Genomic DNA, 27,347 nt, shown 5'->3' with positions numbered 1-27,347 from the left:
GTGGTCAGTGGTGCAGTTCAGTTTGCACATGCGCACACACACTCCAAAAGGCTTCCGCGCAGCAGTATAATTTTATGTTAAGAAAACTTCTGCCCTACTACCTCCCCAAAGCTTGGTAGAAATCAAAATGTTTGACAGGACTGCAGTTTTGCTTTAGGACACATCCCAATTATATTCAAACTTTACTGAAAGCAAAAGGAAAGATTCTGGAATGAAAGCGAGGAGAAAGTCTGCATACATGACACCAGGGCCATAAGGTGACAAGGCTGGAAGTATCCCGGCCAATGTTTATCCCTTCAACCGGGACAGCACCTTCAGTTTCACTTGAATTTCTGCCTGCCACTCCCTGTTAAATGCACAGGTGTCCTGCCGGGGGGGGTGGGGGGGAAGGTTGCAACATCGATTGCACGTGCTCAGACGCCCTCCCTTTTGTGGGACTAAAAGCGGACACTGAGTATCACAGGCTCGGATTCCACCTCTGTTCGCCATTCCCTTCGCACGCGCGGTTAACCTGCGCCTGCTACGGAGCGCGTCGGTGGTGGGGCTGTCTCCCCAGGGAAGCAGATGCACCTACAAAATCTGGGACTCCGCAGCTAGCAGCTCTCCACAGCTGTACTCCGAAAGCGAGCCCCGCTGCATTCCAGAGGAGGGAGGCCAGAAACCGCAGCTTTCAAACGGAGTCGCGCTGCTATTCGCGATCCCTCCAGCAACTCCGCGCCTGCCACCTCTTTCCGGCCTCGGCTGCTTTTTCAGAAAGTACCAGCCCGCCTTCCCGTCTCCGGCTGCCCTTAAAGGAACAGCGACTGTTAACCACCAAGCCGTGCCCAGCTCGGCAGCCACACCTCGCCCACAGGCTTCCCCGCCCGCGCCCAGTTTGGCGAGCCCGCGCTAGACAGGAGGCTGGCTTGCAGAGAAGTCGGGGGAGAGAGAGAAAGAGAGAGAGAGAAACTCGACGTTTCCCCCCTTCGAAAGAGGGGCATCCCGCCGTTGCCATGGAGTCGTCCAACGCCTCCAAGGGGTGCATGGACCAGTTTTCCAGCTTCATCCGCTCCCTAAGGGGAATTCTCCTTGCCGTGGAAATAGTAAGGCGGGAACAGAGATGGACGGGGAAGCAAGCTGCGAGGGGTAGGAAAGACGGGGAGGGTGGGAAAAGGAGGCGTCGGTGGAGGAGGGCGGTGGCGCTTCTTTCCCCCTAGCAAGTCAGAAGTTCGGTCTTATTTGTTTATGTCTCCCCCCCCCGCTTCCAAACCCTAGTGCCGGGCTTCTGAGGTAACTGAGGAGGAAGGGGTTAGAAGCCAAGGCGTCATAATAACCCGTTGCACTAGAGGGGAGAGAAATCTGCCGTGTACTCTCCTATACAGACCTCGAGGAACGCGAGGCCCAAACCTGCTTTCCAGAGGTGGCCATTCTGCCTCATCCGTGATTTGGGAGAGGGGAAGTTTCTTCCAGGTGTCAACGGAGAATTTCGCTTAGAACGTCCCCGATGTTTTCCAGGAGCTTTTGCGTTTTGCTTCCTTCCACAAAAAAAGTTTTCCGTTAAGGCGGAAGAGCTGGAAGAGCTGCGCCGTGCATGCCTTTTGATCTGGAGCCGCCCAGGTGGAAGCACCCCGAGCGTGGGGCAGGGGAAGGAGGGAAAGGTGGTTGCTTTGGGGCTGACCTTCCACCAAAAGCCTCCAAGCTCTATAAGGTTGTGTTTGCAGCGAGGGTGCAGGAAGCCAGGCGACCGGGGTTAGTTGAGCCTTTGAAAACTCCCGAGCCGACCGGGAAACGCCCTAGCGCGGGAGAAGGAGACGTTCACCGAGGGAAGGGTTAAGGAGGTGGGTCGGAAGTGGCGAATGCGCGCCCCGGCCGGAGGGGAAGAACTCAGAACTTTAGTTCAGGCGCGACCGATCCGGATCGGCCTGCCGAGTTGGTGTGAATGTGTAACTAGAGGGCCGGAGCGAAGCAGAGACGGGAATGGGCGGCGGAGGTTGATTCCTTCCCCCAGCCCCGCGCGCGCCCTCGGGCTGCCTGCGGTGTTGCCCGCCTTTCTCTGTCCGGTCTCTGCCTCTTTCCCCGTCCCTCGCTGTTTTCGATCCATTCCGCCCCTCCTTCCTCCGGTTTGTTTGAGCACCGGCGGGTCAGGGATTCCTTCCACGCGATTCACCCGCAAAGCCGCCTGGGTCGGCCCGGTCCCTTTCGAGCTGTGTTGGACTGTGTCCCCCAGCACACTTGGAGCACGTGGGGTGATGGCTGTCGCAACCCAACACATCTAGAAAAGCGTCCGATTGGCGAAAAGGGGATGGAGGTTCCGCGCGGCAGATGTTCACCCAGCCGTCCTCCCTAGAGTCGCAACGGGTCTTCTGAACAGGGGCAGCCGCGGGGCCCTGCTGCGGGAGGAGAGAAGGCTGCGGCGGAGCGGGCAGTTTAAGGATAATGTCTCGGCGACCTTCGGGACTGTTAAAAATCGGCCGGTTTTTGTTGCCCCGCTCTGCTCAGAGCCTTTGGGCGCGGCTGAGCGCGTGCCGAGGCCTTCGTCTGCTTTTGTGCCATGTGCGCGCACATCTGAACGAGCGTGACGTGAGCCGCTCCCTGCGCTGCCCTGGCTGGGCGCAGACAGGCGGAGCCCTGTGAGCTAAATTGGGTGGGAGAGCCAGCCGCGCCTAGGTTTGGCTCGGTAGCGGTGGCTGTTTACCTCCCTGCCACCAACTGCCCTTTGAAGGAAAAAAACGAAATTGTCCCAGACTTAAAGGCTTCATGGATTGCAACCCGCGATGTGTACCTGTGGTTGTGGAGAGCTCTTCGGAGTTGTTGCCCTGCGACTTGACATGCTTGGCAGGGCCGTGCGCACGTGTGTGTTTCCATAAACCCAGAATTGATCCAACTGTATTTGTCTCCTTAGAAGTGTCCCCTGCTGAATGTCTGCTTTTTGTACAGGCGCTAAAAGTGCTCACTCGAAGAAGCAGTGTAGCCGGCGGTACCGCTGATAAATTGTTATGCCTTTTCTATCTCTGGCTATTCTTCCGGTGATCACTCTGCTTATCTTTTTGTTGCTGGTTTAGCTTTCAGATAGACTTTGTGTCTGCTCTGAATCTGTTTTAATGGGAATTGATACTGCTTATTTCTTATTTACCCAAAGCCATTGTATCTGGGCGACACAAATAACCAGTTACTGTACGCATTGCCTCCTACCCATCGCCTGCAGAATTGCAAACAAGAACTCCCAAGGGTCTCCAGTTACCCATCTGCTCAAGAGGGCTCATCTGGAATGCTGTTCTTCAAAATTCATAATAGGATCTTTGTGAACATCAGTGTGCATGTTTATAGATAACGGGAGGAACTCGTATGTATCTGCTTATGAAAACTGCAACATTTTCCAAATAATATACAGAGATAAAAATATAAGACAAATGGTTCACACAAGACACTAAGACTCAGTAATGTGGTTTGTTTGATGCTTGGTGCGATACATGTGCATACGGTATTGGGGTTTGAGGTGGTTATAGGTATACAATATTACACACTACACTAAGCCATTGTGGTACATGGCTTAGAATAATATGTGAACTCAGATGATTATGGCTTGTTCAGTTAACCATCATTGAAAAATTATGGTTTAGAATTATGTGAAAACCCACCCAGTTTTTGCCTGCAGCTACAGAATGTAGGTTATCAAATTGGTGAGTCCGTATAATAATAATAATAATAATAATAATAATAATAATAATAATAAAAAAAATGGCCATCCACCTATCCAAGAACAACTCCGGGCAGTAAGCAAACAAAAATAGAATAACATTAAAACAAAGATTAACCAAAACTGCATCAATGTTCAGTAGAAGCACAAACCACTGGACAGACACACCCATGCTAGAACTCCCAAACTAACATCCCTCCCACAATGCCTGGGGGAATTTAGGCAACTGTATGGGATTTATAGTATAAGATGTCATCCTATATCCCTGACAGATGATGTGATGTGAAAAGAATGAGAAGGAATGTGGAAAACAAGCACATATCCTCCAGGGAATGTTAAATTGGTTATTCTTTACTGGAAGGAAGGGTGGAGCAAAAATGGTATTTCATCTCAGCTGACTCATTGTAAAGAGGACATTTGCTGCCTGTTTTCTTTTACTGTATGTGAAAGGAGCCACCTTCCATTTAGGAAGGGGGCCAACCTATAGTTTGCATGAAAATGCATAAGTATTATAAATGGCATTTGGAACTAGTTGTCTTTGGAAAAGGAAATTAGGATATGAATTTGTGAAATGGTACAGGTGTTGACATTCATTTGTTTGTGTCTGCAATCTCTTGAATATGCTTGTGTATGGTTTTTCTTATAGACTTGGTTTATATATTGCACTAAGCAAAGCCATCAGTGCTTGACCATGGTTTGTTGAATAAATCACAAAGTTGAGTTTACTTAGCATGTTAAACCATACCTGTAGTTAACAAACACAGTGGCTGTGTTCACACAACACACTAAGTCAAAGTCAAACCAACCACATTATGGCAGTGTGGTATCTGAACACAGACATTACGTGGTCATCTTTTCCTAACTGATGCTCAATCATCATTGGAAAATTATATGTGCAGTTGGTGTGCTTGCAATATGCATATCTTGTAACCTCAAATCTTATTGAAAGGCAAGGTATAAATTCCAACCAGATTGAAATTTTGATGGTAGCAAATAAAGTATGATTCTGAATTTTTAACAATGAACAATTGACTAAAATGTCAATATATAAACATTAATTGCACCCATGCTCAGAGTGTGAATCATTATGCAATCAAAAAAGAACCAACTACATAACATGGGGGAAGGGATTGACAGGTTTAAGGAAACCTCCAGGCTCCAAAAAATTGGGTTGGGGATGAAATTGTACATTCAGACAGAAAACAAAAGATGGCAAATTAGAATAAAGCAACTTGGAAAAAGGGAGGGTTGGCTGCAGCATTCCATACTGTAACATTTTACTGCCAATCCTACTTGTTAAATTATCTGAAACATTATATAGGTGAGGGGGGATTCTGAAGCCCTCCAGATGTTGCTGAATTCCAACTTTCAGCAGTCTGAGCAGCAAGATCAATGGTGTGATGTGCTGAGAGTTGGTTCATCATCTGGAAGACTGGTGCTTCCTTACCCCCCAAGATAATCAACTTGCAAGGGTGCTTGTGTATTCATACTTTTGTGCTCCATCCCTGTCCTTGCCAAAAAAGCATTTCTGGATGGAGAGGAATCCTTTCTTCACCTTGCATAGCAGGACCAGACAAGATCCCTGTTTCCACAATGGGCTTAACATTTGCTCTACTGCATCTATCAGAACAGTTGGTTGGGTTGTCTGCCTGTTAGTATCATAACCTTCACTACATTCATTAATAATTAACTGAAACAATGCTTTCCAGTTGAGAGCAAGAAGTATCAAGCGGGAGTCTGAGTCTTAATCCAATTAGTTTTATTTTGACCAAAGCCATGGATTCATCACTGCTGAGAAATTGAGTTTCCTGAGAACTACCGAAAAGCGTGCGTTTCTTCCAAGGGTTCAGAGCACCTCCTGCACGCATATCTCAGCTTTCCTCCAGATGGCTTATGGCAGGATCCACTGGCTGGGTTCATAGTTTATGCTTATGTTTATTTTTGGCTTAGCTTGATGTAGCAACCAGGCATTGTAGTTTATAAACCATGCTTTATGGCTTAAAAGGTAATGTTTCTTTTCAGTCACTCAACTCTTGGTGACACAACTGACACATATATGCAGTTTTCTTGGCAACAATATGGATAAATCAAATCACTGTGCCTTGTTTAGCAAACCAGTGCGAAAGCAGACTAAGGTTTAACGTGATTTATGAACCAAGTTTAGCTAGAATGTTCATGTTATCCTTACAAGAAGTTTGTGAGGTAGGTTAGGCTGAGAGATTGGTAAACTTCTTTGCTTGATGCAAATACAAACCTGTCTTCTGAAACTCTGTCCAGTTTACAGTGACTCTATGTTGTGAAAGCTAATGAAGAAATGCACAAATGTCATCAGAGCAATAAATTGAATTTTACTCTTAAAGAACAGGGTGTTTCTTTAAGGCTGCAGGGCTGGGTGTTTTTTCAGCTTGGGAATGACAGATGTATTTTTCTGGAGCTGGGAATAGCAGGTCTTGACAAGACCCAGAAGAAGAAAGGAACAAGGGGAAGATTTTTTTCCTTGCCTGTGCTGCACCGCACCCTATCACTCCATGAGCTCTTGAACTGTGCAGTTGAAGATGCACAGATCAAGATAATCAAGTTTTTTTAGTCATTTTCTTCATGTGGGATGAGCAAAGCAGCAGCTTTCAGTTCCTAAATGACCCTGTAAGATCATTGTCACTCCCAGTACACAAATTCATACACAAATGCATTTATTGCAGTCCAGATCTGGAATAACAATAGTCACCCAAATCATACTGCTAACTGGAACATTAGATTGGAATTCCGTGTCTTCTATATAAGCACATAATGAAAGCGGAAGAATCCCTTCTGTAACCTGTTAGCAATTACTATGTTTTTAATTTGCAACATTTTCTTAGATCGTATAACAAGGTGCCTGTTTGAGGATAGACCCAAGATGGTTTGTGAGGTGTTCATTTGGCAACCAAGAGGATGCAAGATTCCCTTTCTGAGCTCTGATTTTTTGAGCTGGTTTCACTTTTTCAGATGAGTTCACATGTCATATGAAGCCCCTTGTGCAAACCCACGCAGTTATATATGCTGCCTTGATGGTATAGAAGTATATTGAAATAAATCAATATACTACCATCTCTAAAACTAGAATTTTCCTTGTTAATTTGGGCCACCTCACTACTGAGGGGATGTCCTCCTAACTCCCACATCAGCACAATAATGGCTAAATGACTTGAAGACATTGTGGGCATTTCCCTCCTGCTGAGGTGAAGTATCTTTGAGCTGGCAGGAAATCAAACTGGCATGAAATTTGCAGTCCCCAGTGCTGATCCTGTCTTGTCTCTATTATCTGTTTGCAATTATTACAATCACATGACTTCAAAGTAATGAGGGACAAAACCTAACAGGTTTTATGCACTTTAAGGCAGTCCTTGGATGGTGACAGAATAAGAGGGGGGAAAACTAGGTTATCACTAAGGATGACTTAAACTAGTGTCACTGATAAGATGAGAGTATCATATGGGGATGCCATATAAAAGAAATCGTATAAGTCACTGATGGGAAAATAGAACAACCATACCTTTGATGTTCTGTCCTGGATTCTAAAATGATCTTGACATATAGGTAAGGATGGGAAAACTCCAGGCAAGAGCAGTGTTGTAAAGAGGCTGAAAGGAAGAAGCGAGGTCACAGTTTCTTTGGCAATACTGTATACAAACCACAGAATTTCACTGGAGTTTATGGGTTTTTTGCAAAGGAAAAAAATGAAAACGAAATTTCCCAGACCTATCATGTCCACATTCCCTTTCTACCTAATCCACAGTAGGATAAAATATACATTGTAATAACAACCATAGTTTTGAGGGAATTTTTTCAAATGCAAGCAACGCTCAATTTTCTGTTGGGTCTGACTAAAAACCATAAAGAACTCAGCAGCATTTTCAAATTTATTTTTACTCAGGTTTTTTGCTTTTATGACAGCCTTTATAATATTTGCTAATCCAACTATAACTATAAAAGTGAGAGTAAGGAGGAGAGGGTATTAAACGTAGTTATAACTAAAGAAATAAGGCACACACAAAAATGTCTGTGCATTTCACTTTTAAGTAAATCTGAGAGAGATTAATCTGTGACTAGATTCACACATCATAGTAACCCATAATGGGTCTTTTGGAGGGGTGACTGTGTTGAGTGAACCCACTTTTTTTAAAATCATAGTGTGATGTGATAAACTTATTACTGTATGTATATAAGATTTATACAGTGCAGGTCCTTTGACCCAAGTCTTAGAAACTGAGATTAAAATTCTTACTGTCTGTTCAAGAACAAGCTTCTAGTCTGCAAGTCCAGTTAGACACTGTATATTTTAAGATCCAGGCAGGCTGAAAATTTCTTTTAATCCTATGGCTAAACCTTTTTTTAAATACTTTTTAAAAACCCTCCAACCTGCTGGCTGTAAACTCTGTTCTTTTCCCTTTTGGTTTTACAGATTTTAATTCCTTTTTTTAGCAGCTAGTGTTCCTAGTCACATGTTTTGAATACTTCTGTATCAGTTTACAAACAAATAACTGTGATTGGTCTGCTGTACTTCATTTACCTACAACTGTTTGTTCTGCTGCATTTTGGGCTCAGTTTTAGGGGACTGGGTTCTTGATTAGGTGGGCTGCTATAATGGTTACACAGGAAGAGAGGAAATGACACTTGCCCGGTTAGATTGGGTTGCAGGCAGACTGGAAATTTTTTATTCTTCTCTGTCGCCTTTGAATCCAGAAGGGAGTCACTGGCCTCCTCCCTACCACCACACCTTGCAGTGTTCAGTTGCCTGAGAATGACTGGGGAAATCCAGTCTCCTGATTCCAGTGAAAGCAGGGCAGAATCTCGGTTGCCATCCTGGAGACCATAGGAAGAGTTTTACAAATTTCATGAGGCAGCTCTGGCAGGAAGCTAATCCAGAGGAGATGTTCAGTGCGTTAGTCTTTCAGTTGTAGTTCTCCAAATACTTCTCTTTATTTATAATGTGCATCTGAATATTGGTTTAGGCTTGGTGGTGGCTATAGTAATGTGACTTGCTCTTGGCCTCTCTTGAGCTGGCTTGGATTCTTCTTTTATAAGCTAGCCAACTGTATTTGACTTCAAAGAGAGTTGCATGAACAGGCAGCAATGCTGAGAGCTTCACTGACTGATTTCTACAGCACACACTGCTGTTGAAGATGCATGCCCTGGGTGACCGGCAAACCTAGTCTTCAGCCTAGGGCAAACAAATGAGCTAAAATGTAAAATTCAGTTAAATTATACGTTGGGGGCCTGGGTGGCTTATTTATATACAGTAGTCTTTGGCAATATTGTCATTGTCAGGCGTAGAATATAGATATTAGTCTCACAGCTAATGTTCTTAGCTATTATGCTACCCCAGGCTGTCTTCTGCTCTCATCTGATTCTGCCATTCCCCCCCCCCCCCATTTTGTTTTTAATGCTTCTGTGTTACTTTTGCCAGTTGTATCCTGCCTACCTCCACAGCCCTGTGAAATGAGTCCCTGTTTCTTTAAAGCTTTATTCTTGGCCTGGCATACTTGGCAGCAGATTCCTGGTTTGTTTAGCAGTTGCCCTAGTGATGATTGGACTCCACATGCTTCTGCCTAGTCTTGGCCCAGCATGCTGAGAAACAGATTGAGCCTTTGTCTTCACGGCTCCCACCTGGCAGATCTAGCCACCAAATGTGGTTCTCGGTTGCTGCAGCTGGCACAGCCCTGCAGTCAACTCTCAGTTTGCTTTGGTGCATCTTGGGAGGAGTCCTGTGTCGTACATACAGAGACATGGCTTGATTCAGTTTAAGGAATGATTACTTTTCTCCCTGATACCTGGGTATAAATAAAAGTCGAGAGGACTGACAATCTGCTTTTCTAAAAAATCAAAAGCAGATTCATATCAAGTGGTAGTAAACTGAAGGGGTCGATTAACAGTACCTCCCTGGGACCTCTTTTGTGTGTGTGTGTGCCTTTGAATCAGCATTGACACCTGGTGATTGCCTGGACAAATCTTTGCAGTTGTCTTGGCAAGGTTTTTTGAAAGTAGTTTGTCCTTGCCTGTTTCCTAGGGCTGAGGGAGAGGGACTGGCCCAAGGTCATCCAACTGGCTTTGTGCCTAAGGCAGGGCCAGAACGCATAGTCATCTGGTTTCTAGCCCGGTGCCTTAACCACTACATCAAACTGGCCCTCCCTGGGACCTCTAGGTATTCCCGAAAGCAGGGATAGGTAATTGCAGCCCTCCAGATGTTAGTTAACTTCAACTCCCAGTCATGTGGGCTGGAGCTGCTGGGAATTGGTTAGGCAGTATCTGATGGATCAATTTTACCCACTTCTGCATAACTCACTATATTCACGAGTGCACAAATTTTTGCCCCCAAAGTGCAACCAGTCTTTAAGCACCCTTCCAAATGTTGCTGCTAAATTGTAGCTTTCATGGTAATGATACTGCCCACCCTGCAAAGTTGTCTAGACAGAGCCAGGGCCTGCTTAGAGAGTAACATGGGCCAAATAGCAGGCCTTCTTTAGTGGTGGCCCCAAGGTTATGACATAAACTACCACACTTGTTCCTGGCCTTCGGAAAGGCACCAAAGACCTTTTTCAGTGGGCATTCAATTGCTAATTCATTAGTGACTGGATGGCTTCTTAATATTTTGTTTTCAAATTATTTTAATAGAGGTGGAAGCTATGATTTAAGGAATATTGACATCTGATGTTGATGTATGTAAGTATGTGCTACAATAGTTTGTATGCATCTACTCACCAAACTCTAGGCAGCTTACAGTGTTAGGACATGATAACACCATTATATCATAAAACCATAATACTTATCCATATCAGTTGCTGTCCTTTATTAAGTATCTTCCCTTTCCAAAAGTCCTATTAAAAATGGCTGCTTTCACCAATATTGTAAAAAGTAAGAGGGCAAGAATTAATTCAGCCTCAAAGTACCAGCTATTCTACAGTTGCTACTGAAAAGAACATCCTCTTGCCAAATAAATAAAACTACAGTATAAGTTACTATATGTATGGGAAGTAATCATATTAAATGTTTTAGTTAACAATTTAATTTGAGTCAAGCCAAATACAGATGATGTCCTTTCCTTGTTCACTTTTTTGTCATTCATTTCTTGGAGAGTGACCTCTTGCCATGGCACTCCAAGGCCAATCTGATCTTTGCACATGGCTTTCTGTATTTGCGTGTGCAAAGAAGTACTTTAAATTACAGTACTTTACCAGGCTGTATCAAAAGTGAAGGTATGTGTTAGTCATAAGAGGGAAAAACAAAATCTATATCTGGACAATATTTTACTGACCTAGTAAACTTTATCATGTAGTACACAATACAGTTAATGTCATTTTTGGAAATGCTTTGGATCTCTCTTCCCCTTCCCAAATATATAAATTAGCAAGCTTATTTAAAATGCAAGCAAATGTAATTATGTGTCTTTTTTCAAAGGTTCATTGCCTTGAGGCTAAGTTTCCATTGAATTGTTAATTTCGTTTCCTAACCTTTCTCCTTTTTTATAGTAATATTATTAAACAATACAATTAAAAAGGTAAAAACTAATACAAACTAAGAAAAATAAAAGAATAAAAATAAAAAATAGTGCAGAGAATAAAAAATAGAAAGAAAGATAAGAATATAGTAAAGAAAAAGGAAAGAAATATATTGAGAAATGACTTCCCCCTTCATCGTAACTAGTATTAACAATTTTAGTAACTTGTCACCTTCTCTTAAAATACAACAAATGATCTCTTCTTCCCATACCTCATCTCTTATCTATAAGCAAATCCTTAAAACCTCATCATTCAGTCCTAGTGAGCAGAAGTCCATTAAAGGTTACCAGAGATAACAATATATCTATTTTAACCTTGATCAAATATACCAACTTTATATTCCTTCCTTTTACTTTTAACGATCTTTAATCCATTCAAATAATGTCCTAGAACTTGATTTTTCATTTTTTCTTTGTCCCTTCTTACAAAATTCTTCAAAACTTTAACAAGTCTCTTTATAGGAAGGTCGCCCTTTTGGTTTGTTGTTTGTATATCCCTTTTAATTATTAAGATATCAGCCGGTTTCATTTGTATATCCAGTGTAGCATCTTTTTCCATATCATTCTTGTAACCTGTCATTTTTAAATCCACTTTCAGATCAGTCTCAGTCTTGTCTGGTAAAATTTGTTCTATATTATCTTTTAACCTCCGTCTGTCTATAATGGCAGACACTCTTAAAATTAACCTCTGGATCCATTGTTCACAAATATCCAATGTTAAAGTACTTTATTTATTTTATTTATTTATACATCACATTTATTAGCCGCCCATCTCACACAAGCGACTCTGGGCAGTGTACAACATTGATTATTTTTATTTAACACAATTACTAGTTTCTGCCAGCAGCGGTCGCAGGAAGTCGGCTCATCTGGGCTTTCTTCCTCCGCCAATCTTTTTTCGCCAATCATGACTAGGCAGGTCCAGCACCAGTTCCTGCTCCCCACGCAGAGTGCCGCCAGCGTTTCCTCCCACCAAGATGGGAGTACCTATTTATCTACTTGCAGATGGTATGCTTTCAAACCAGTCTGTATTAGTAAATCAAATTTAAGTGTTCTTCTCCTTTAATTGTAATCTTTAGTTCCCTCTAGTGTCCAACCTTCAAAGTCCCATCTTATTATATTTTTTTTTAAGAATTCAAAACAACAGCAGTTTCCCCACAGGAAGGATTCTTATAATTAATTTCAAAATCTTATTTCAAATCCATCTGGACCCTTGCTGTGTTTGTAACTTTCCAAAATCAATGTTCTAATCACCCTTTTGCTGTTTATTTCAAAAAAGAATTCCTTTAAGTCCTTAAACTTGTATTTAAAATTTATTTTGTGAAGGATTGAAGGACACTCACCCAGTGATATAAAATCTGTCATTCCAAAGGTTCCTAATAGCTGAAAAGCAGTTAATAAGCAATTTCCAAAAGAGATTAGAAGTATGTGAACCCTGTGTCCATAAAGGTGCTGACCACAGTTTGAGCGAAGATGGTGTTCCCTCATCTCCCAGATTCTAAACCCGCTGGAGACCACTATCTTGTGGTCTCATTGCAAGGAGCAACTGTATGGAGCACTTGTGGGCAATCCCAAGTCCTCTCCTTGTCTGGAGAGGAATCCTGAAGAGCCAGTCCACTCACTGGCTCTTCATTCCTCTGCGGTCATCAGCTCCACTCTCAGTGGATGCATCTTCAGTTCACCGTTTCTTGGAAGTCTCTCTTCCTAACCTTTTCCTGTTAAAGGTGGGGATATTTATGTATGTGTCTGTGTGTATAGCAAAGTAAAATTTTCCTCGAGCCAAGTTCAGCTCTTCAGAGTTTTCTTCATTTATACATGTAATTATTTTGGCAACAATATCTAAATAGTTGGCCATTACAACATTCTGAGATGTTTTTCAACTTTCCAGCCCTGAAACGTTCTGGTGGTCTCCCATCCAAGTACAATCTATGGACAGCCCCCGCTTAGCTTTTTAAAGATTCGCCAAGTTTAGTTAGGTGTAATGGTCTGATACAGCTACAGTGAGGGAAAAAATTATTTGATCCCCTGCTGATTTTGTAGGTTGGCCCACTGACAAAGAAATGATCAGTCTATAATTGTAATGGTAGGTTTATTTTAACAGTGAAAGACAGAATAACAACAAAAATATCCAGAAAAACACATTTCAAAAAAGTTATAAATTGATTTGCAGTTTAATGAGTGAAATAAGTATTTGATCCCCTATCAATCAGTAAGATTTCTGGCTCCCAGGTGTCTTTTACTGTATACAGGTAATGAGCTGAGATTAGGAACACTCTCTTAAAGGGAGTGCTCCTAATCTCAGCTTGTTACTGTACCTGTATAAAAGACACCTGTCCACAGAAGCAATCAGTCAATCAGATTCCAAACTCTCCACCATGGCCAAGACCAAAGAGCTGTCCAAGGATGTCAGGGACAAGATTATAGACCTACACAAGGCTGGAATGGTCTACAAGACTATCACCAAGCAGCTTGGTGAGAAGGTGACAACAGTTGGTGCAATTATTCGCAAATGGAAGACACACAAAACAACTGTCAATCTCCCATGGTCTGGGGCTCCATGCAAGATCTCACCTTGTGGAGTTTCAATGATCATGAGGACGATGAGGAATCAGCCCAGAACTACACGGGAGGATCTTGTCAATGATCTCAAGGCAGCTGGGACCATAGTCACCAAGAAAACAATTGGTAACACACTATGCCATGAAGGACTGAAATCCTGCAGTGCCCGCAAGCTCCCCCTGCTCAAGAAAGCACATGTACAGGCCCGCCTGAAGTTTGCCAATGAACATCTGAATGATTCAGAGGAGAACTGGGTGAAAGTGTTGTGGTCATATGTGACCAAAATTGAGCTCTTTGGCATCAATTCAACTCGCCGTGTTTGGAGGAGGAGGAATGCTGCCTATGACCCCAAGAGCACCATCCCCACCGTCAAACATGCAGGTGGAAACATTATGCTTTGGGGGTGTTTTTCTGCTAAGGGGACAGGACAACTTCAAAGGGACGATGGACGGGACCATGTACCGTCAAATCTTGGGTGAGAACCTCCTTCCCTCAGCCAGGGCATTGAAAATGGGTCATGGATGGGTATTCCAGCAGGACAATGACCCAAAACACATGGCCAAGGCAACAAAGAAGAAGCACATTAAGGTCCTGGAGTGGTCTAGCCAGTCTCCAGACCTTAATCCCATAGAAAATCTGTGGAGGGAGCTGAAGGTTCGAGCTGCCAAACGTCAGCCTCAAAACCTTAATGACTTGGAGAGGATCTGCAAAGAGGAGTGGGACAAAATCCCTCCTGAGATGTGTGCAAACCTGGTGGCCAACTACAAGAAACGTCTGACCTCTGTGATTGCCAACAAGGGTTTTGCCACCAAGTACTAAGTCATGTTTTGCGAAGGGGTCAAATACTTATTTCACTCATTAAACTGCAAATCAACTTATAACTTTTTTGAAATGTGTTTTTCTGGATTTTTTTGTTGTTATTCTGTCTCTCACTGTTAAACCTACCATTACAATTATAGACTGATCATTTCTTTGTCAGTGGGCAAACGTACAAAATCAGGGGATCAAATAATTTTTTCCCTCACTGTATGTTATAGAGGTAATAGCAGTGAATTACTGGGAATAAAAGAGAATACAGTGGTACCTTGGGTTACGAACGCCTCTGTTAACGAACTTTTCAGGTTACGACTAGCTCCGGCCGCAAAAATTTACCTCGGTTTGTGAACTCCACCTCGGGGTACGAACAGGATACGCAGCCATTTTCCCTCCCGTGACACAGTCTGCGGCCATTTTTCCGCCCCTGACACGTGGTCCGCGGCCATTTTTCCGCCCCTGACATGTGGTCCGCGGCCATTTTCCGCCCCTGACACGTGGTCGTAGGGAGGGGGACTCTCCCTCCAAGCAATAGCCGCCTCCCTGTCCTCCACGCCAGAACGGATTAATGGTAATTACATTGAACCTTATGGGGAAATTTCCTTCGGGTTGCGACCAATTCGGGGTGCGACCAGAGTCACAGAACAAATTAAGTTCGTAAACCAAGGTTCCACTGTATATGTAGCTTATGGTTGAACTGTGGAATCCTTGGTGTTCTCTGAGCTTGGTTGCTTGCTTGCAGACGTTTCATGACCCAAGTAGTAACATCATCAGTGCTAGTGAGTGTGGGGTTTGCTCCCTATTTATATACAGTAGCTTGCCCTGCCAGTGTTGGTGGAGGTGTGGTTTTCTCCTTGGTAGTTTCTTGATTAGAGTATTGTTCTCTGCTTAATTGTTTGTCTGGTGTTAATCCCTGCTTATCTGGGTGTTGGTTCTCTCTTCCATAAGCTAGAATTGCCACAGAAAGCTTTATGTTTTTTTCTAACCCAGGCATTGGCAACCAGGTGCCCTTCAGATATTCTGAATTATGTCGCCCATAAATGTCAGCTAGCAATGGAATTATTGAGAGGGGATGAAATATTTTACTGTTGAAATTCATAAATTGGCCACCGGATTTTGGCAGCATTCGCTTAAAGATTCAGGGGGCTACTGAAAAAGGGCTGGACACTACGGTTAGGCCTTGAGCTGCCCATCCTTGGTTAATGTTATGCAGCCTCAAAAGAGAGAGATAAGGGACAGGAAGGTAACAGGGCATGTAGCTTTTCTAACTTAGCTTGCAAGATGGGCATTTTTATTTTTCCCAACTCAGCACAATGTTGGTATCCAAATTTCGTGTTGGGAGAGAAGCTGGAAAAAGAAAGAATTTCCCTACCTTGTTCATTGTTTGCTGTACTATTTTCTTTCAGTGTTTCTCTTCCCCCATTCTGCTCTTTGATAAGCATTTCTACTTTCCTAGATTGCATGTATCGTCGTCCTTATCTGCTATGGGGCATCCAGGGTACCTGGCTACTCAGGTTTGGCAGTCTTCATGATGATTTACTGCATCGTCCTGTTTATCATCTTCATGTGTTCATTACACCTCCAGATAACTTTCATCCACTGGGGATGGACGGTAAGGTTTTGGTTCTGCAATAAGCCCTGGGGTGGGGCAAGGGATTTCTATGTCTCTCTCTAAATATTATTTATTTATTTAACAATATGTCTAGCCCCCATCCCCTGATCCATACAGACTCTGTGTGACGTTATTAAAGTAATAACACTCAACTATGATGGTCTCCCAAACAAAGCTATGGGAACAGTACCTCTTTAAAAAGCAAGGAGGATTGGTACTATCTGTCCTTCTGGGGTAAGATGGTCTATAATGGAAGGCTACCATCAGGAAGGTCCATGTCCCATGGACCTTGAGGGCAGGGACCTTCTATAGACCCTCCCTGGATATCTTAACTGGGTGGACAGATTATATTTTGAAAGACATTATCTGATGTAACCCACTGCTGAGAATGTGTGAATGCTAGTAAAAATGTCCACATTTGAAGCAAATAATATTCTGGTATTTGTGTAAAAGGGTCAAAGTGAAGCATTTTGCATTAATTTGTTTGTTATTGCCTGTTTTGCATAATAATTCTATCTATACCTTTCAAGGGGAGATATAACCTTGCTGCTAAATCATTAATCCTTCTTCAAGGGGCAGACTTCCAGAGTCTGGTATTCCAACTCCCAGAATTCCCAGCTAGCATGACAGAGCCTTGTTCTACTTCAGAAGTGCACAACCTGACATCCCATTGTAGAACTGGCCCCATCCACTACTTTTGCTTTATGTTTACATTTGGTACAATTAAATATGATAATTGCAGTTCACCTCCAGCCAGGCATGTAATACTTATCCCCACCTTCACCTTAAAAATTACCATTTATCAAACATTTTGGAAGTTCCTGGGAGTGCTTCCAAGGCTTTGGGGTGCCATGTGTGGCCCTAGAATTTCAGGCTTTGCACTTCTGAGCTGGAACAAGAATCTTAAAAAGGCACTTATATTGAAGTTTTGGTATTGTACAGATCCAGATTAGTATAAGACTACAATCTTACATTTGCCTCCCTGAACTGAGGGGGATGTTCTACTAGTAGTTTTTTTTAAAAAATCGTGTAGTTCATGTTTTTTAAACAATGAAACATGAAAAAAGGAAAAGGAAAGGCACACAGGTTAAAAAAAATAAAATAAAAATAAGCACAAAGAAGGGAGTTTACTTGTCACTGGTGGCTTCTGCTCATCCCACCAGATCTGGCATGGTAGACGTGCTCTGGATCCCTGTGATGAAGCAGCGCAGATCCAGGATCCGTGGCTTCTCTGTCATAGTAGTGGCCTTATGGTGCAGCCTCCCCACTGAGAGTCTAATGGCCCCCACCTTGTTGGCCTTCCAGAAGGCCTTGAAGACCTGGTTTCCCCCCAGATGTTGGGGCCAGGATATTAGTGAAGCTGACATTGTTTATTTGTTTAATTCTGCTAGGGGGCCCGACTGGTTTTTGAAAATTGTTTTTTGGCTTTAGTTGTGTTTTTACCTTTTTCTTCTCTGCCCAGAGTTACGTTAGTTAAGATGGGCAGCCATGAAGTTTTGTTTAATATAAATAAATAGAAATAGGTTAACATTTTAAATATTTCTTTAATTAATCTAAGTAGCTGAATATACTATATCATTTTAAAAACTACCAATCACTATTAGTATCCAAATAATATTTGAGTATCAACAGCAATAATCAACACAGTATAAATCATAAAATAAGATTAAGAATTACAGCAGTTTCTACCTGAGTAATGAAAGACTTTATGTTAAGAGGAACCCACGTTTCAGATGGGGTACAAGTCTGCATATAGAGTTATCATCCAAAAATAGTTTCCAAAGGGGAATTTAATTCTGAGAAGGCACATAATGTGGTTGGGTTCTGGCTGGATCAGTTTAAAGCTTAATTCAGGCCCCTTCAAAGTTAACCTTTTTCTTGCTTCTCCAAAGAATTTTATCCGGGCTGTTATCGGAGCCGTGGCCTTCATCGTCACAGCCATCATTGTCCTTGTTGGCCGCACAGATGGAGCAGCCATAGCTGCTGGGGTAAATATCAAGGGAGATTGAACGGGGGGTGGGGGGGTGGAGAAAGAAAGCTGGAATGCTGACTTGGCAGGAATTTTGAGCATTCAAGAACATGCATCAAACAAGGCGAGGCCTGTTCATTCTGGGATCGCTTTAGCTGGAGAATGCTATAGTAGCAAGGGTAGGAAGCCTGTATCTCTTCCCAAAACTGTACTTCCCAGAACCATCTGCCATTGGCCATGCTGGCTGAGACTGCTGAGAATTACAGTTCAACGTTTTATGGGGGACATAGGTTCCTCACTGCTTCTTTTAAAAAGAGGCCAATTAAAAAAGAAAAGAATTGGCCAAGACACAAGGGTTGGTTTATATCTTGCACTAAGTCAAGACCAAACAACCATGCTGTAGCAATGAACACAATGGTTTATGCCAGTGTTACAAGTGAACCAGACTATTATAGCTTCTATAGCAAACCATGTGTAAAAGCAGGCTTCTAAAGCTTCAACACATTGTGTAAATCCTGTCATGGTAGAAGACCTTCTAGTGGCAAAATTAAAAGAGTAGCTGCTTTAAGTTTAAAAAAAAAAAAGTGGGACAACTCAAAGCATAGAAATAAAATGAGGTTATATTACAAAATGTAGCTGCCACAATAATACCTTCTATCCACAAGGTGTTTCTGGCCCAAGTTTTTATCATGTGTTTGCCTGCTTCACTCACAGTTTTATAGGAGGTCCAGATAACATCATTTGTTACATATAACTCTCAATTATTTTCTCACTGCTTAATCTGTCTTTTGCTGACCAGAAAAAGAAATTCAAATCCATCAAGGGGGGAAAAGATGGAAGAGCTCCAAATCTGTTTAACTAGTAGCACTAGGAGTTGTCCATCTAGAAGAACTCTCAGCCCACTATTGAAAAAAATCCACCTCTCCTAAGTTCCCAAACTAAACTTGCATTGCCTTTCAACAGGTGCTTGAAATTCTGACCGGAATCCTCTTTGGCTATGATGCATACACCATCTTGCCTAGTCTCAGGAAAGCCCATACAGCAGCTCCCTCCGGTAGGTCTTCTGGGTTGAAGGCAGTTGGGAAGGTGATCTTTTCTAGGTGGCTCCTAGATGCCTTTTCTCTTTTGCATGGATCAGATCCTCAGAACTTTGCTTTTGGGAAATGGCGATGGTATTCTTATTTCCCTTGTGGATTTCTGTATCCAGAACTAGGCATACCAGTTGTTGCTAAATCCAGTAGGGAAAATGGGGTCCTCCCACAGGAATTCTTTTCTCTGGAATTGCCTTTCTTAGACTCAGCTATAGAGTATCTCCATGATTTATGATGACTATTGTATTCCAGTGTGCTTTGAATGATATGGGCAATGGGGGCGAACGGGGAGTTCTGATGGAAGTCCAGTGGCTTTAAGAAATATGGAATAGTAATTCCTGGACATGACCTCCACCCACTCTTTGAGCAGGAACCGTGAGCCTAAGGGGACCCACAGGTTATAAACTTGTTCTGCATGGGGTAGCGCAGCCCCATACAGAGCTAAAGACAGACTCCTGCTGAAATCCACTGCTTCTGAATCAACAGCCACTCTATTTTGCTAGGGTCAAGTCTAAGTCCGCTTCTCCCCTCCTGGCAGCAGGAGAGAATCCCAAATGTATCTCCTGTTTAGCCCAGGGAGGATGTACACATGTGGGTATCATTAATATATTGAGGATCCCTCCACTCATGCAGTGGGTGGCGTTCCCCAGCAGTTGTTGAATAGTATAGGGGAGAGGGTTAAGCCCTGCAGCACACCACAAAAGAGAGCCCACAGGTGTGACCTCTCCCCCTACACCACCAACAGGAATCACCCACTCAGGAAGAAGGAAAACCGGGTATAGGCAATCCAGAAAGATACCATAATTGATGGTATCGAAGGCAGCTGAGAGCCAGGAAAGTTGGCTTTCCCACTATCCCAGTCCTACAACAAGTCATCGGCCAATGCCCATATCCTATACCTCAATCAAAATCCAAAATGAAAAGAGTCCAGAGAATACACTTCATTTTGCATTACCAGAATTACAGTTTTATTTTTAGTGCTAGTGCATTTTAATGTATTGTTAATATATATTCATTAAAATAACTATTCCCTGACAGCCAAATGCAATTCCATTTATAGCTCAACAGCAGAAGAATATGAATGGGTGCAATCATTTCTTAAAATCATTTATAATTCCTTGATTTTTCTGTTTATTTTTCTGTTTTATTTTTTTTGTAAGCCACCTAGAATCTAGGACTGAGTCAGCGTACAAATGGTAGGAAATAAATATATACATACACAACTGTGATTTATTAGCATCACAGTAGCCTTTCCATTTTTGTCTCCCTTGCTTTTTTAATGAGGTAATATAATTGCATTGCCATCTCTTTTTAATTTGTAGAACTACAAAACAAAAACAAAACACGTGGACACAAATAAAACAGAACATTTAAAAATTCAGATAAAACAAACTAACCAACAGCAACGAAGACAAAAAGCTAAATCAAAATGAAATCAAATACAACAATCACATACAGTACTAGGTACATCAGTGGAAAATTTACTACAGCTTAGTTTTTAAACAGTGAACGGAACCTTGACTGCACAGAATCCCATTGTCCAGACTTTCTTTTATGTCAGAGAGAGCACCCATTCAAAGGCTGAGATGTGCCATTTCATGAAGCCAGCCTTTGGAATCTGGTACACAAATGTCTTCCCAGGAACACATAATAATCTTCATGGCCTCATCTACTGGGCCTTGCAGTGGAGCATATTATTTATATTGTATTCATTTGTAAACTTTATATCCCATATTTTCACTGTTTTCCTGACAATTGCAAAGCAGGGAGCTTCTTATTTATTCCTAGGGATGGGATGGTGATCAATAGTGATCAATAGCTTCTAGCTAGATCAGAATTGGAATTGTTGGGCTGCTACTCCCATCTTTCCTAGCCAGAACAAGCAGGTTACGAGAATAACTTTGCTTAATATCTGCCTGTCCTTCATCTGCTTCTTACAGAGCCTAGAGAAGGGATTTGAAGACACTGTCCCTCTTTCACCTCAAGACAAACCACCGCACTGGACGCATTCCCTATTGCCTTCTACAGGATCTGTCCCCAAGAGACCACCTCCCTCTATCAATTTGGCAACATCATAGCCTCTTTTCCTTGGGTGCCCAGTAGGACTGATGATCCTCTGAGTTAGCAGGTCCTTTCCCCTTATCTCCACTTGTGGTCCTCCTCTTTCTGAAACTATTCCAGCTGTGGAAAAGAAGGGCAGTTCTGGAATTCTTCAGAGAAATAGCAGAGCCCCAGTTAAGTTGGATTTCACAGGTGTGTGACTATGGATTACCTTGCATCAGATTCGGGAATAATTCCATTTACTCTCTGGTTGAGATGGAAAGAAAATAGGGCCTTTACATTTTATTCCTATTTGCAGAAAACAACACTGGAGTAGAAGGGGGCCCATTGGGTCTTCTCTTCTGGGGGTCTGTTTGCCTTGTTTTAAAGAGGAAAGTAGACCAGAATCTGAGTGCTTGCATCCAGATTTTCTAGATAATAGGTCACTGTTTTGAAATCTAGTAAATAGGACTTTAAAGAAAGTTTGTAACTTTTGAAGAGTCCGAGTTCCACCCCATGAAAGGATGTTTGAAATTTCATTAAGCTATCTTAAATGCCCATTTATGATAAAGGCAATTTAATATTTTTTTAAAATAAAGCAAAAGGCTTCCTATGTTGGTAACTTTTCCTATGCCATTTATTTCTTCCCCTAACTTTATCCCTCTTAGGGAACTTCATGTTTTAAAAAAGGCATTAGGTTATGGAGCAGGGTTGTGTGTGTGCAGTCATTGTGAGCAAGCAGGAAAGGTGTGAGTTTGAGTGGTCAACAGCTATTGAAACCTTCCGAGTAAGGAAAAGTTTTCTCAATTAGATTTCCAGGCTCAGAGGTAAGATTCTAGTGCCATGCAGAGTTCGTTACCCTGCCCTATTTTGCAGGTTATTTTTTTTTAATAAAAATAGTAAATATATCAAACTTTTATATAAAATATGCAAATTCATATACTTGATAAAGGACATTTTCCCCCCGCCCCCAAAAGAAGAGAACTTGGGTTACCTTGGTGCTGATTTCTGGGTATTTTTTAATTATTATTTTGGTGTAGTGCAGAATGCACACAGCCTTGGCTTGGGGCTCAGTGATATATTAGGAGACACGCAACGGGCCTGATTTTCTTCTCGGGAATGAGGGGGCTATCCCATTGCCTTAAGCTTAGAACGCTTTTCTCATCTGCACGGTGGGGGAGGCAGAAGAGAAAGGAGAATGTCTACTGCCATCTCTCATCCAATTCTCTCCTTCTGTTGGCCCTCAGGCAGCTTGACTCTATTTTGTGCTTGCTGGAGAAATAAAATAGTTTTAAATGCAAATAAACTATATCTGAATTGGTATTGCGTTTGCTTACTTGATGTCCATCTTCACAATTTTTTTGTGCAATCTGGGCTGTAGAGAATTGTTGGTATAATTAAAGGGATCTGTGAAACTTCTCCATCTTGGAAAAGGACCCTGGCTTCATAATAGCCCATCTGTATAAGGCCTAAATTATGGCACTGTGTGTTGTGCTGGCTTTCTTTCCTGTTACATTTAAATATAAGTGTTTCACCTGTCAGTGTATACAGAGCAAGTGTTGCCTCCACAAAATCACCAATAGATCAGGATTAGGCCTTCAGTCAGTAACTAGATAGTACAGACATACCATCAGAGGGAAGTTTCTCTGCGTCTTTAGTGCTGTAGTCGCTGTATTTCTGTTTCTGGAGATCCTACAAATCACAACTTTCATTTATTTAAAAATAAAGTTTCCATGTCTTGCAGCTGCCCTGATGAATTGAAATCTACCTGCTGCCCAGTTTTCCCAAAACCAGTTGCTGTCTTTCACCAAGGGTGGATTTAGCAGTCTTAGAAGAAGAGTCAGGTCCAAAATGTTTACTTCTGAATAACAAACTATAGTTTTTTTAGGGAGAGGGCATGTCCTACATACTTATATTTATTTAAGCCATCTTCCAATGATGGGTTAGATCAGTGTTTCTCAACCTTGGCAACTTCAAGATATGTGGACTTCAACTCCCAGAATTCCTCAGCCAGCAAGGTTGAAAAACAGCGGGTTAGATGCTAGTAAGCAGAGTTGTTTGTTTTTTCCTAAGCTACAATGAAATAATGGATCCTGCTCCAATTTGTCCAAGATGGGACACGAAGATCAACATAATACTATTATGTTTATTCTTATATCAGAGTGGGCAATCTTTGGTCCGCAAATTCCCTTTTGGCAAACCTCCCCGAGCGGAAAACGGGTTTATTTTTCTCCTGTGTTGACACCAGAAACAAATGAAACCTACAGTGTAAGCCCTAAATTAGGTGTACCAAATAATAATAATAATAAAAAATCTTAAGCCATTTTTAAAAAATATTTCAAATGCAGTCTTGGTCGCCAAAAGGTTGCCAGCCCTATCATGTAGGCCAGGGATAATCAACTGAGTACCCTACTGATTTCCAGATGACAAGTTCCATAATCCTTGTTCACTGATCATGTTGGCAGAAGTTGATTTATATTAACCCAAAACATTTGGATGGCACCAAGGTGTTCACTCCCAATAGAGGCTACTGTAATGAGAGAATCATTCCCTTTGTCCAGCGCACTGCAACACCCGCATGACTTTATTCCTTGCGTATCTTTTCTACTTTGCGTATTAAGATTCAACACACTAATGATCCACCGCAGCACCAAAAACGAAGTGTTTTCATGAAGTTTATTTCAATTTCATTTAAATTAAAATTCTTAATTAGAAAAAAACCAAAAATTTTTAAAACTGCAAACTTGAGAAATGCACACAGTGCAGAGGGACTAGACTGGGGAAAAATGAATCACAGGTCCAGTTTGATTAGGAAGATATATTGTGGGGTTTACCCCATAAAAGACACCTCGTGCCCATGTTCCACTTTTAGCGTGGAAAGCTGGGGAACAGAGTTCAGCCTCACTCAATGTATGCACACAATCACACACACATCACCACCAAACACCTTGCTACTAAAGGAACAGTATCCCAAAGCTTGAAACTGCTACCTTGCTAGAGACTTACATTAGTAATAGTAAAACTCAAAGGATCGAGGGTCAAAAGGATCACCCAGGAATGGTGCAAATATTCAAAGGTCACAGTAAAAAGGTCAAAACAGAAGTGCAAGGGGTCCCAGGTAAGTAGCTGCTGCTCAAAGCTCACGGGGCACAGTGCAGAGGTTTACAGGACTACCACTTGAACTTTTCAAGAGGACAGAGTTAAAGCTGTGTTCAGGAGGTCACAGTCGAGAGGTCAAAAGGCCACCATGGAAAATAAACTACCACAGTTCAAAGACCACCACAGAGAGACAGTTCCAGATTCTTCACACAAGGGTCAGGTCTAAAGATCAGAGGCCAGAGGGGAAACAAACAGCGCTCAAATCTCCCTGAGGAAAGGTTTCAACAGAATCAGCGGTCACGATGAAGAGGTCACTTTCTGAGGAAAATCCCTGGCAAAGAGGCACGGGTCAAGGAGGAAGGAACAACGGCCAGTGGCTCCAGAGGCCCCCAGACAGAATGATCAACATTTCACGGTTCAGACAAGCCCTGAAGCCTGACCGTGGCTGGGCTGCAATAGCAAAAGCCGGGACCACTCAGGCCACCACACAGTTCTTGTCCCGGACCACCCGCAGTCTTCGGCGCTGCTGTTTGCGAGTCGGTTCGGTGGGCGGCATGACCTCCGGGGAGCTGGCTCCGCCACGCAAATGAGGCGGCAAGGGTATAGGCTCACCTAGAAAGTAGCCTTCTTCCTCCGAGGATGAATCGGAGGAGTCAGAAGAGCTGAAGTCCCATCCCCGGGGCGGGTAGCGCCGGTGCCAGGCAGGAAAAGCACTCTCCGAAGCGGAATAGGAGAGGTTGGCTCCCCTCCTTTCCCCCCCACCCTTCCTGGGCCTCCAGCCCTGGCTCCCCAGGTTGAGCGAGTTGTCTGAAGTGGAGCGAGAGTGTCCTCGGATGGCTCCCCCCTTCTGCAGCAGCGGGGTCTCCATGGAGGTTTGCTCGGGACAAGGGGTGCTGGGCTCTCCTGAGACTAAGGGTTCCCGGAAGCTAACCCGAGGAACTCCTCCACGGGCAAAAGTGCCCATCCCATGCTCCATGCCCTCGCTGAGCCGTGGCCGGGCAGAGGCTTGAATTTTGGAAGTGGAACTGCTGCTCCAGTCGGAGATTTTGGAGGAGGGTGTCCCCAGCTCTGGCATGGAATGGCGCAAGGGAGACGTGCGCTGGAAACGTGGCTGGAGCTCGGTCCCTGAGAAGAAACAAAACAATTAGAGCAGGGGGCCTAAGTCTCAAACCTAGAAGCCTTCCCCAAGTAGCCCTGCACATCTGCAGCCTTCTTGTCCCGTTTGGCTCTACCTCACCTGTTCCTGGTTCCTGGTCTGTGGCTGGGGGCAGGCAAGTAGATGTTCCCCGGGAGGCCCGTTCCACGGGCTCCTCACAACTCTGGCTGTAGCCAGAACCATTGCTGTCTGGATCGGAGAGCTCTTCCATTTCTGTGGGCACCTCCTCCTCCTCTTCCTCATCCCCAGGCACCCCGCTCCAGCTCCTTCGGATCCTTGGGGTAGAGTCTGATGGTGCTGGCTGCCCCCCAAAGGAAACAGAGCGGGTGATGGAGGAAGGTGTCGAGCCCTGGGACTGAACTCGGCGCTGCTGCCAGCTGGTCCTCCGAGCATCCTGAGGACGGGTGCTTTGCAAGGCAGAGTCACAGGAATCTGAGCCGTTGGGGTCTTCACCTAGGCTGCAGGCCCGGGAACAGAAGATCTGCCCCTGCTTGGGCAGGAAAGGCTTCCCCAGCAGGGGCTGCTGGCAACGGGAGCAGCAGAAACAGGCATCGGTGGCATGCCAGTGCTGGCCTTCGTAGGTCATCTGACCCTGGTCAATCCCTGCAGGGAAGGGACAAGGCCAAACCATTGGATGGAGTCAAACACTTTGTTTCAAAACCCACAAAGGCTGGAAGGTCATCTGCTCTAATCCCCTTGCCAATGAAGGTGATCTATTCCATAGTGTTCTGGGGCCCGTCCTCCTGTTTCTAGATGTTTGCAAAGAGGCTGAAGAAGCTGCTCTTTTTAAATGGTAAAAAGCATTGTGTTCAAAAGTCTTATCTTGCCTCACTTAAAGCACCACCAAAGCCAACACTGAGATCTTACGTTCATTTAGGAAACAGAAAGCAGATATCTTTGCATCCTTGCTAGAAAACCAAGGATGGAAGAACACCTCCCCTTCGTGTCCTTCTACTCAGATCCAGTGCTGTCTGTTATTCTTGCAAACAAAAATAAAATAAATCCTAAATCATCTATCTGAAAATTGAGTAACTAATGCCCAATTAAAATGTCTGGCCCATGTCAATTTTATATGTGTTCATATTATACCACATGCCTGACTGTATTTTTGGACTGCAGTAAGCAAGACTTGCAGAAAATTCTGTACATTGTGGACTCTCCAGTTACTATAAACAAGCAATAAACATCTGAACTTTACACATCATGCTACAACGTGGGTTGATTAACCATGATTTGTTAAATAAGCCATTATTTGGTTTCACATACTGCACTAACCATGATGCGTGGCATATAAACTAGAATGGCTGGTTTGAGTTCATAAAACACATTATACTACAATGAGATATGTCATATTATGCCTTGGTGAGATAGGGGATTCTGGGGGTAGCCAGTGGTTTCACTTTTGGTACTAATCATGTGTGTATCGTCACAACTTCATCACTGCTGCAGGACTGGGAATTTCTAGTCCAACTGCATCTTTGAAGAAGAAAATGTGGGCTTTCAGAAGACTCCAGGAGCCTTGTCTTGCCTATAATCCAGTATTTCTTAAACTTTTTTCTCTCAGGACCCCTTCCCACTTTTAAAAATTATGGAGGATCCCAAAAGAGCTTTTGTTTGTATGATAACTCATTGATATTTACCATATGATAACTTTATCGATATTTACCATATTAAAAATTAAAATGGATGCATTCACTGCTGCTACTGCTTCTCATGATTGTTTTATGGGATTTTAATATTGTATTATTTTTCAACATAGGCTGGCAAATAATTTTGATTTCCCAAACCCTTGGGAGGG

General features: G+C 43.1%; 2 protein-coding genes across 3 annotated transcripts in view; one reads left to right on the top strand and one right to left on the bottom strand.

Annotated features, from left to right (window-relative positions):
- Nucleotides 1–852: 852 nt before the first annotated feature.
- On the top strand, nucleotides 853–22,617 carry PLP2 (proteolipid protein 2). The gene is made up of 5 exons (XM_025176820.2): nucleotides 853–1,082; nucleotides 16,039–16,194; nucleotides 18,087–18,182; nucleotides 19,127–19,217; nucleotides 21,195–22,617. The coding sequence occupies exons 1-5, from the start codon at nucleotides 993–995 to the stop codon at nucleotides 21,212–21,214; spliced, it is 453 nt and encodes a 150-aa protein (XP_025032588.1). The 5' UTR covers nucleotides 853–992; the 3' UTR covers nucleotides 21,215–22,617.
- A 1,339-nt stretch (nucleotides 22,618–23,956) lies between these two features.
- The window catches only part of PRICKLE3 (prickle planar cell polarity protein 3), a 28,780-nt gene continuing 25,389 nt past the window's right edge, over nucleotides 23,957–27,347 (bottom strand). For both annotated transcript variants that reach the window (XM_088137804.1, XM_088137805.1), the window contains 2 exons: nucleotides 25,631–26,152; nucleotides 23,957–25,518 (listed from right to left, as the gene is read on the bottom strand). In XM_088137804.1, the coding sequence (XP_087993930.1) occupies nucleotides 24,869–25,518; nucleotides 25,631–26,152 (1,172 nt within the window). In that variant the 3' untranslated portion in view covers nucleotides 23,957–24,868. The remainder of the gene's footprint in view (nucleotides 25,519–25,630; nucleotides 26,153–27,347) is intronic.

Source organism: Python bivittatus, unplaced genomic scaffold, assembly GCF_059951505.1.
Source record: "Python bivittatus isolate LINGU-HERP-01145 unplaced genomic scaffold, Pbiv_v1 ctg000220_np1212, whole genome shotgun sequence".
NCBI lineage: Eukaryota > Metazoa > Chordata > Lepidosauria > Squamata > Pythonidae > Python > Python bivittatus.
Note: the sequence above shows the minus strand (reverse complement) of the source record. Positions and strands in the feature narration are given on the sequence as shown.